At 43.0% G+C, this 11,351-nt stretch overlaps 1 protein-coding gene across 11 annotated transcripts in view; it reads left to right on the top strand.

Annotated features, from left to right (window-relative positions):
- The window catches only part of Mrpl3 (mitochondrial ribosomal protein L3), a 66,575-nt gene extending 59,644 nt beyond the window's left edge, over nt 1-6,931 (top strand). For 6 of the 11 annotated variants that reach the window (XR_013436509.1, XR_013436511.1, XR_013436517.1 and 3 more), the window contains one exon: nt 2,558-6,931. Coding sequence is in view for 3 of the 11 variants with exons in the window: in XM_078043306.1 (XP_077899432.1) it covers nt 2,558-2,633 (76 nt within the window). In the remaining 8 variants the exon portion in view is untranslated. The remainder of the gene's footprint in view (nt 1-2,557) is intronic. The other 5 variants (XR_013436510.1, XR_013436513.1, XR_013436512.1 and 2 more) reach the window with 4 other exon arrangements.
- Nucleotides 6,932-11,351: the final 4,420 nt, after the last annotated feature.

The following is an 11,351-nucleotide window of genomic DNA, read 5'->3' as shown; positions in this document are numbered from 1 at the left end:
CACTTCAAAATGATGAGGTAGCAAGATCCTTTTGTACAAACCATTATTTAAAACTCTATTGAAGCCAGGTACGGTGATATATGCCTGTATTCCCAGGGACTCAGGAGGCTGAAGCAGGAAGAATATGAATCAGAGGCCAACCTCAGAAACTTAGTGAGACTCTGTCTCAAAATAAAAAAATAAAAAGGGCTCAGGATAGTAGAGGATACCTGGATTCAATCCCCAGTACTGAATTTTTTTAATTGCACTGAAAACATTTGGGGAACTATAAGTTGACCAAGTGCATGGGGAATATCTGGGTCTAGGTCAATGAGGGGAGCAAAGGTGAGTTCTAAGGTTTGTTCTTTGTCAGAGGCCACCGGCAGGCAGCCTCCCCAATATCCATTCTCTCCTTTGTCACTAACAGCACACCAGTTTTGAGGTAGAAATCATACAACCAAAAAAGACTGGATTTCCCAGCTTTCTTGGCAACTGGCTGTTGAGAGCCACAGCCGAAGGGGCCCCAGCAAACTTCCAGCTGATTGGCTCATCGTGGCCCCAGCAAACTTCCAGCTGCCAGCTGATTGGCTCCTCTGCGGTGATGCTCACTGAGCTGTTTCCCCGCCCTTTCAGACCACGGAGCTGCTCATTGGGGGACTCTTTTGGCTCCGCCCACACGACCCAGCCAATCGGCCTCAAGAGCAGGAGGAGTGGGGGGTTGAGAGGCTCATGAGAAGCCAGTGGTGGCAGTTGGGCTCTAAGGGAATTCCTGAAGAGCTCGTGTGGTGCAGCGTGTGTTCTAAAAATAAAGTTCGTTTCTGCTTGATAAGTGGCTCCTGAATTGTGCCCAGCCAGACTGCAGCAACTGGCAGTGACCATAAAGTATAAGCAGGCATGTTTGGTTGTGTTCTTCAAGGGGACCGGTTCAGTGGGGCACATAATTTCTTAACCCTCTCTTCTATGTCCTTTCTGAAACATGAATGTAATACTTGGAGCTTCAGCAGAAATCAGGGAACTTTGACAATGGAGACCAGGAGCTGTTCAAGGAAAAAAAATATTTTAACACTTGTTAAAATAATAAGGAAGACTTTATTCAAAACTATTGCAGTAGGAGAGAGAGAACTGACTGAACTCCAATACAGTAGGACCAATGGGAATTGAAGCCAGGAACAGGAGGAAAGATCCATGGATAGAAAACCACTAACACAAGAGTCTTGCTAAATGGGCCTACTAAGACTGAGGCTTGGAAGGTGGAGTGAGAACTTGATCAGATATCAAGGGATTCTCTGTAAACTGACTAGCAAGTTTCTTGCCAAGACTGGTATGAGCAGCCCAAAGACAAAATGGGGGCCCAGATTGAGGACGAGTCAAAAAGAGGGCTCAGAGAAGCCTGCCTAGAATTTGGTCCAAAGAGGGAGTTGTTTGTTAGACTAAGGAAGAGGAAAGATCTCTGATGATACCATAGACTAACAGGTAGAAATCCTGTACTCATGACCTCCACCGTTGGTTGGTTTGTATATGGGAGAGCAAAGTCCAATCCCAAGGTGGTTTTGGAAAAAAGAGTAGTCTCTGATACTCAGCCAAATATAGTTCCTGTGACTACATCCCTGCACCTTTATCCCATGATAACATGGGTTCAGTTTTATCATACCATAAACTATTCCTTTATTGCCTACAACCAATTTTGATGTCATAGATGGTCCACAGTGCCCTGTAGGGTTGGCCAAAGCCTTGTCACCCTGCATCACTGTTTACCTTCCTCTGTCCCATCCCTCTTTCTGCCCCTGTCTTCTAGAGGTATTGATCTCTAATAAGCACCCTGTTCTCCAAAGTCCACCCCAGCATCTGCCACAGGAAACTCCACCTTTCTGATCTCTTTCCTGGTTTTATGTGGAAAGATGGGAAGATACACAGCACTGAGGGCAAACCTCTGGAATCCTGGGTCTTTATATCATTGAAAGGCAGATAACCATTCCTTTAGAGAGTAATTGTGTGAACTACAATGAGTTGGTGCAGGTAAAGTGTCTGGCATATATGGTGGTATTTGTTAATAATAATAATAATATTGATTCCCTTGGCAACGAAGTGTCATGGTCTATTCTGGTTCATATATATATTACATATATATAATTTTTTAAAAAGCACCTACATATCAAATGCTTATTAAGCAGCAAACACTAGGATTTAAATGAATTTTCTCATTTAATCTTCTTGGGAACCCTATAAAGTGGTTGTCATTGTTAACTCTATTTTACAGGTGAGAAAATAGAAACTCATAGAGGTCACATAATTGCCCAAGGCAGCTAGGAGGTAATGGAATCTAGATTCAGATCTGGGTCTCCCCGTGTCCAGAAGCCAAAGGCTCCGACTTACTTTGCTGCACAGCCTTCTGTCCTGTGGCTCTTGTGGCTCTTTCAATACCATGAATACCTGAGTAGAATAAGTAACAGAAGCTAAAATAGCAACCCATAGCTTAGTGCTAGTCGCTGGAAGGCCTCAGGGAGACTAAATATGGTCATAGTAATTACTTGCATTGATATGTTAAAAAAATTTTTTTTTCTTTTTCCTGGTTGTGAAGAGATAACCCTGCTCTTCACATAAAGTGGGAAGAATTTCAACCTACGGTGAGGGTCCTTCACAGAGGGAGGAAATGAAGAGGTTGGAGAGAAAAGCTGTGAAAGAAGCTGAGTGGAGCCCTTGCAAGATGGCAGGAAAGCAGAATCCAGGAGTGGATGGTGAGCAGCAAGGTACAGGTTGGGGGACTGAGGGGTCCTAAGAACAGGGATGCCTCATATCAGGTATTTACTGACCTGTGGTCCTGGTCCCTAGGGTCCCCTAACTCCAGATCCATGCTCACCATCAAGATGCAGGAGAAAAGTCTTCACACAAATCTGCAGGGCATTTGGGGAAAAGCAGAGAAAGGAGGTTGAATTCAATGTTTGGGTGGATACAAGGGAGAAAGAAGGAAGCAGCCACAAGAGACCAGCAACTCAGAGGCTGAGACAGGGGGAATCACAAGTTCAAGGCCAGCCTCAGCAACTTAATAAGACCCTAAGCAACTTAGTGAGACCCTGTCTCAAAATTAAAAGTAAAAATGGGCTGTGGATGTGGCTCAGTAGTAAAGCACCCCTGGATTGAATAAGCAGTCCCCTCCCCCCCCCAAAAAAAACAAACAAATAAATAGAGACAAAAATTCAGTCTACAAATTGAAAAAAGCAGAAGATCCAAGTGAGTGAGAGATAGGAGACAAGATATGTCTTTCAAGAATCACCCTGAGATAGGATTTGGAAATAAAGAGAGAGATGTACTGAATCTCAACAAAAGCACCCACAAACCACCAAAATATAGGAAAAGCCGGTGAACCACTGAAATACAGAGGGCAGCATAATCAATTGCCAAGTCCTGAGCAACCTAGCTCTGTGCTCTTGGCCAACACCCTTGACCATGCATGTCTGCAAGAAGGAACATGAGGGCAAGGTCCAAGCGCAGGGGAAACTGGCTGGAAGTTGCCCGACTCCACCTCTAGTCCAGCCCCTAGCAACCATCCGTCCATAAATACCAACACCCCACACCCATTGGGTTGCTACTGCTCACTCTCAAGCTAGCCCACATCTCCCTTGACCGTGCCTCTGCTTTCCTAAATAAACCTCTGTCTGTGCCTCTGACTGGTACATGCTGAAATTCTTTTCTGTCGTGTATGCCAAAAACACTGCTAGCCCTGAGTCAACTTCCTCCTTCTCTCCGAGTACTCCTCTGGACACTTTTTTGGACATATTTCTTCTGTGACACCTTCAAATAAGGGGAGGCCAGGATATTGGAGAACATGAAACATCCTGGTGGTGCTGGCTCAGATTGATTGGAGACAGCTGGGTGGCCTCTGCTTGATGTCTACTGTCCCTGCACTAGCAGAGCCTGGACGCCTGCAGAGCCAGGACCTCTTCCCACTAAATCTCTTAACCTACTAATCACATGACCCACCCTGGGACATGTGAGTGTGTGTGTATAAAAAATAGGAGAAAGGGAGGAGAATCTTCTAGAACTGGGGCTGGTGCTTCCTCCCCCTGTTCTTAGGCTCCAGCTTTTAAAGTCTCCCAGTGCCTTTGAAAAGAGAGAGGGGAGATCCTTAGAAAGGGCTGCTGAGGGCTGGAGGGAGTCATGCATATGAATGGGCTCTGCCAGGACCTAACCTTTTCCCTCCTCCAACTGCAGTAAAAATAAAGGCTCCTGACATCAATACTTAATGAGATTAAGCTCTGCATGCTAATGAAAACCTCTGCAGAGGAGCCACCTGGAGGGAGAAAAGCAAGGGGCAAGTGGTTAACTGTTAACCAGTGAGACCACATCCCACAAAAGGCCTTGCAAAGCCCCACAAGGAGGCCCTCACAGCCCTGCCTAGAAGCAAACCTACTCAATGATTCTGTTCTGCTAGGGGCAGGGGTGTGGGGAAAAAGGCTTGACCTTCTTGGGCTACCCCTTCTGTTAAGGCAGAACCTCTCCCCTGGTTGCCTGGCTCTGTAGTGACAGGGGTGGGGGAGAGGAAAAGCAGCTGTGATGGGCTCCTCGCTCACAATAAACACTAACCTAATCCATCTTTTACCTTTGTTTTCCAAAGTATAGAAGGCATCAGTCTATAATGGAAAGGCAAGACAAGCTTGGGTCCAAAGCCTGACCCCCAACATCTACCAGGTGAGCAACCTCTTGATGCCTGTCTCCTCCCTGTCCTGTGCTCACAGGAGAGTTCTAAAGAAGAAAGAGCATCACCAATGGAACACAGAAGGTTCCTAGCAGATGGTAGATTACATTGCCTCTTCAAGAACTTAAAGACGTTCACAATTTCCCCTTTCCCTAAGTCAACTAGGAAAGGGTTACTGGAGGCTCATGATGAGATATGCAGGAAGATAAATATTTGCAAGCATCTCCCATGAATCAGATAAGGAAAGGCTTTCCTAAAACCCAAACAGCAAATTTATGGGAGATCTAAACAAAGAGCTGCCTCCTAGCCCCAACTTACAGATGCTGATTTTCTCAGTTTCAGAGCAGAAAGTGCCAAAGATTTACATGGTGATGTCTTCATCAGCATTTTCCAGAGAACCAAAAGGAGATAGATGACAGTGTTACCATCTGGGGGTGACCGAGATGACCTCATTAGAAGACATCTCCCTCAATAATAGATAGATGATTGACAGATAAGTGGTAGAGAGCTAGAAAGAGAAGAAAGGATTTATTTGGGGGAATTAGCTCATGTAATCATGGGGAAGCTGAAGAAGTCCCACGATATTCTAGCTGCAAGCTGATAGTGTAATTCAGTTCAGTTCAGTTCAAAGGCCTGAAAACCGGGGAAACTAGTAGCGTCTGTAAGTCTCAGCCCAAGACCAAAGGTCTGAGAACTGGGAAGCACTGATTGTGAGTTCTAGAGTCTGAAAGTCACGCGTTCTGATACCCAGGACAGGAGAAGATTGGCTTCTCAGTTCCAGGAGAGAAAGTAAATTCACCTTTCCTCAGCCCACTGATTCTATCCAAGCCTTTGCATGAGGGTAGAGCCTTCCTATTTAATATACTGATTCCAATGCCAATCTCTTCTGGAAACACCCTTCATTCCCAGGAATAATACTTTCTAGCTATCTGGGCATCCCTTAGTTCAGTCAAGTTAACACCTAGAATCTACCATCACTGTGATCTATGGATGCTAGAATGAAGTCCAGTCTCCTGAGCCCGGTTTCACTCCACCACTAATAAGCCTGGAGCAAAACTGGCCAAAAGAGGGTGTCCATCTCTTTGTGTTGGTTTTACTGTCTAGAATAGAGTGTTCTCTTCCTTGCACCATTATCTCCTAGAAAGCAAAAGTTTTTTACTGCTAGGGGAGAGACACAGATCCCTCCAAGGCACTGATAAAAATCTGCTGCATTAGGAGGATGGTTAGAAGAAAAACTCTACCCCTCCCTGTAGGCCTAGGGGAAAAGCAGCTATCATGCTGGAGAATATCTCTCAACCCTGGGAAGCTGCTTGGGCTTGGGCATGAGGGAAGAGGTGCTCAGCCAACGACCAGCATCATCTTGCCAGCTGTGTAAGTGGAGTCCTGTCTTTCAGGCCCCGCCAAGCATTCAGTTGGCTATAAACCCAGCTTGATAGGTAACAAACCAATGTGATCAGTAGGAACATGAGTTTGGGGGGCGGATAACTCTATAAACTGGGCTTACTGTGCTGAACACTCTTTATTTTAAAAAGCAGTTTACGGAAGGCCACTCTGTCCTGCGCTGACTTACATCAATAGGATATATAACATTCCACAGCAAACAAACCCTTGTCTGCAAGAGGGAAAAAGACAGGGTCCCCAAAACTACTCCCTGCTGATAAGAAGAGTACAGGGAGACTTTTGACCTTTACACAGACCAAAGATTCCAGGACTCATGAGGAATAAAGTCCACCAACCATAAAAAAAAAAAAAATGTAATAACAATTCATAGGCCAAAGTGACCCAGAGCTGCCTTTGGATCAATAACATGTCATTATAATGAAAGGGTAAAGTTTCTAAGCTGGAAAGCTTGAATGTAAAAGATTAGGTATTAAGTTCCTCTGTTACACCCAGAACCTGGAATTCCTGAGATAGTTAAAACAACACCCTACTGGCCATTTAGCCTAGGGCCCTGTGCAGTTTGTCACAGGGCCCGAACTAATCAGTTTGAATGTGTAACCCGCTTACGAATGACCAATCACCCCTGCCCGAGCTGTTCCCGCCAATGAATTTGCCAATCACGTCTCAGAGTTGTTGTTCAATTTCCCCGCGCCTCATGATGATTTGTTCTGATGTATGCAAAGCCCACCGCCCTCTCCAAAAAGTGCACTTAAGCTCTGCTTGACCTTTGCTCTGGGCTCTGGGCTGCATCTCCCTCCTTGAGTGAGCACAGAGTCCCAGCGCGCTGGAATGGATCCCCAATAAATCCCCTTTTGCCAATTGCATGGAGTAAGTCTCTTGTGTGGTCTCTCCCTCCGATGATCCGCCGGACTCCCCTTACAATAATAGTAAAATTCCCTCGCCGTGGATTTTGCTTGTGTGTTTGCGAGTAAAATAGTAAAATCAAAAGTCAAGAGGTGAACCTGGTGGAACTCTCTGGAAACTTTCCTGGGACCCCCAATAAAACTAGAGGATGGGATGGGTGCATTATCTCTTTGATCTCTGAGAGGACTCTCTCCTTTTCTCCCTTGAGGGTGTCTCTTTTCCCCTTTTCTTTTCCTTTCTAATAAACTGTTGCTTGCTACTATGTGTGACTTGATTAAAATCCTTCCTGCAGGATCACAAAGAATCAGTGGTTGCCTGCTCCCCATGGTTACTCCCAAATTCCCAACTCATGGAAACTTTGAAAGATAAAAAATTACTATTATTGCTTTAAGCCGTTAAGTTTTGGGGTGATCTGTAGGACAGCAATAGAAAACCAAGATATTTCAGAATGCCAAATAAAATTTCATTTGAAGAACTGTTATTTAAAACACATCAAACAAAAAAAAAGTTTATAAGATGATGATTTAAGCTAATCTTCTTAATTCATTGATAGAGAAATGGAAGCCAAGAAAAGACAAGACAAGTTGACTCAAACAAACCAGGGCAGAATCAAGACCATCATGCAAGGTTGATTTTTATTCCATTCCTGCCGCAATGCTCTATGTTATCCACTGCCATCAATTCAGAAGAGGTGACCTTAGTCATCTTCCAGACAGGAAGTGCCAAAGAGAGGGGTGGGATGGGGATTCCAGTCAACAAGATCAGATATTCAGGAAGCAGGTGCTAAAAGTTTAGAGAGAAGAGTGCTTTATCCAACTGAGATAGCGATTTAGGATAAGGAGAGATACTAAATCTTAAAGAAAATATCCACAAGTCATTGACATGGAGAAATCACAGTAGTAAATCTTGAGCAATGTGCCTTTGTAAAATGAGGGGAATACACACATGCAGGGAAAACTGACAGGAAATTGTGCAGCTCCAACATGGATCCACTTCTGTGTGGCCCCTGATACAGTCCTTCTATAAATACTGGACCCCCCCCCCCCAAGTCAGGGCTGCCGCCCAAGTCTGAGATAGCCCATGTTCTCCCTTGAATGTGTGTCTATCTTCCTAAATAAACCTCTATCTATGCCTTTGTCTGGCTCCTGATGAAATTCTTTTCCATCACCTATGCCAAGAACACTACTGGTCCTAGGTGAGTTCCCTCTTTCCTATGGAACTCTTTGGACCCTTCTCTGGAGACATCTCTTCTCTTGTGACAACCTGGTTATTAAGGCAAGTACCAAGACGTTCTTAAATAAAGATTAGATAAACACCGTCTTCAGCATCCATTAAACACCAAGCATTAAAATAAATAATAAAGGAGCTTACTGTTTATCGCTATCCTGAGTATAAAGAATGATGAATTGCAATTTTAAGGTCTTACTTTTTAAAAAATATTTATTTTACAAACAAGTTTAAAAAATCATCAATCCATTAAGTAAACGCTTTGCTACCCCCAAACATGGGCAATTTCCCAAACATCAAATCAGTGATTTGCAACATAAATAAAGCAATCAGAGTGATGAAAATAGAAGGCTTCCAGCAAAATTCACTCCTGAGAGCTACCACCAAAAGGAGAAGGAAAACATTTCAAGCTAAAATTTTTGACTGAAAATGATCCGAGAATAAGCTGAAAATTATCACCTCTCTTTGAAACCCACAGTTCATCATGCTGTTTCACAGCAAGGTGGGTACGGATGCAGCTGGAATAAAAGAGACATCAGTGTACTTTCAGAGAGAACTCAAACCACAATTCCTTTGATGGCGTATTACATATATATATATATATATATTTTTTTTTTTTCCTTTTCAAGCATAGGCCTGGTTGCAAATGCTGTGCTGATTTCTCAACAATCATGAAATTGTTGGAAGGCTACAAGACCTTTCCGGACCCTTCAAATGGCCAGTTCCCAGATCTCCTTCTTCCCATGGTCCCCTCTCTTGAGGCTAATCTATTCCTTCTTCAGTGCTCTCTTTTCATTGCTTATTCATGCTCCCTGTCTGGGAGCAACCCCAAAACTCACTGGGGTTCTCGTTGCTTCTATGGACTGTCTCAAAGGAACTGCTTTGGGGTCTGGGGTCTCTAAAGACCTTGATTCAAGACACAATTTAATTATTCTTTAGTCTTTATATAAAGGCCTTCTTTTTACATTCAGAAACAGATATGATGGGACAGTTAACAATTGTACTGATCTCGGTAGCCCATGTTAGCAGGATCATTTATTGAGATGTCAGTTTGTGAATTTCCCAAATCCACTCTCCTGCTCTCACTTGATAGGTAGGTCATCAATATTTCTTGTCTTAGTGATTTGGGGGGAGAAGAAAACAGATGATGCTTATAGTGGAAAGCCTTCTTGATTGTTTGAAATTCTTGAACCCCACAATGAGCCCAGTCTGAGTGAGGCAGGGAACAGAGTCCCTGGAAAAGTAGCAAATAGGAGAAACTGAGCCAGAGACTCGCATTCTGGTTTGTGCCACCCTTGGAAGATGTGCCCGTGGAGATTTAATTGTTTTCTTTTGTTCTGATTCTTTTTTTTTTCTTGCACTTTAGAGTAAGAGGAAAAATATTATAAAACTTCCAACGTAAACTTGAGATTCCTGCTTCATATAGTCGTTCAGTACTACATGGCTGTAGATTTGCAAAGCAAATTCATGGAAGCTTATGTGGTTATTCAATACTCTCTCTGCATCTATTAAAAAATCAGGCCAAATCTATTGAGAATAGTTTTTTTTTTTTTTTTTTCCTGGGATCATGAACTGTCTTTGCAGACTATTTATGATCACAAAGAAAAAAGCCTCCCAAACTGAAAATAGAAAGAAGAGATTATTAGGTGTTCTTTTGGTACAATATTCAGAGTGAACCTCTGATTTATTTTCTATTGACCAAGCTATTTTTACAACCTTATACATTCACTTGTAGAAAATTTATAGCAATGCAAATTATTTTTGCCTGGAAGAAATGCAAATGGTGCTTGAAAGATGCGAAATTTGACTGGTTTTGAGGCAGTTGATTTCCACTTGCAGGAAAGATAACACACAAATTTATAGTTTATTGTCTGAGGGATATTAACGAATTTCACATCTATTAACAAATTCACTTAAACATTTTTTGTCTGACTATATAAATCTATTCTTCAAATCATCATTTGAATTAGGTTTATCATGTTACTGGTTTCCTAAGGAGAAAAATATGTATATTTGACATGATTATTTTCTGTTTATATGAAGGCCATGTATGTAACCTTTTGAAAAGTATTCTCAACACCTGACTAAAAATATTCCAGCAGTTTTGGAATGTTCTTTATTAGTCCAATCTTACCTTTCAGGTCACAGTATTCAGACAGAGTAAACCTCCCAGTTTCCTGGTCTGACTATATTACTCCCTAGCTCAAAGTGTAACTGAAAGTTTGGTCCTTATCCTCAATACCAATGCAGTAACAAAGACAAGGTTTTGAGAAAAAGGAAAAAGAAGGTTTATTGCTTTGCTAGCAAAGGAAAAACACAGGAGACTCCTGTCCCCTATCCGCAGGAGCAGGGGCCTTTTATACAGGTGATTCAGAGAAAATGAGATTAGGAAGGTGAGATCAGGAAGGAGAAAATCAGGGAAAAGAAGATCAGGGAGAAGAAGGCTAGAAAAAACAAAGATTGGGAAAAAGAAAAACACATGTAAATTTCAAAGCCACAAGGGATATAGTCACAAGCATCAAGTGAATCCCAGTTACAAAAACTCTTCAAAATCTCCCTCCCTTCAGCTGGGCATGGTGGCACACACCTGTAATCCCAGCGTCTCCGGAGGCTGAGGCAGGAGGATCGAGAATTCAAAGCCAGCCTCAGCAACAGCAAGGCACTAAGCAACTCAGTGAGACCCTGTCTATAAATAAAATACAAAATAGGGCTGGGGATGTGGCTCAGTGGTTGAGTGCCTCTGAGTTCAATCCCCAGTACCAAACAACAACAACAACAATAAAAAACAACTCCTACCTTTCAATATAAGTAGGTTTAAACATTTGCGTCCAGAACCTCTTAGCATCACACCCAACCTCTCTCTTTATTTACCCTTGGCTCCAGGCAGACAGAATTCTTCCCTTTCCCAGACACATTTCCCTTTCTAACTCTTCACTTTTATTATCTCCTAAGCATACAGTGGTGTTTTTGTTGAATGCTTGGTTCTTGTACCCAATGCCAATCCAATAGCAAGGATATGGTTTTGAGAAAAGGGAAAATGAAGGTTTATTGCTTTGCTAGCAAAGTAGAAACACGGGGGTGGGGTGGGGGGGGGGTCCCAGAGGCTGTGGTTCTGCCCATCAGCAGGAATCGGGGCTTTAAAGAGGTG

The sequence above is a fragment of the Ictidomys tridecemlineatus genome, chromosome 3 (assembly GCF_052094955.1).
Source record: "Ictidomys tridecemlineatus isolate mIctTri1 chromosome 3, mIctTri1.hap1, whole genome shotgun sequence".
In the NCBI taxonomy this organism is placed as follows: domain Eukaryota; kingdom Metazoa; phylum Chordata; class Mammalia; order Rodentia; family Sciuridae; genus Ictidomys; species Ictidomys tridecemlineatus.
This window is presented reverse-complemented; position numbering and strand designations above follow the sequence as displayed.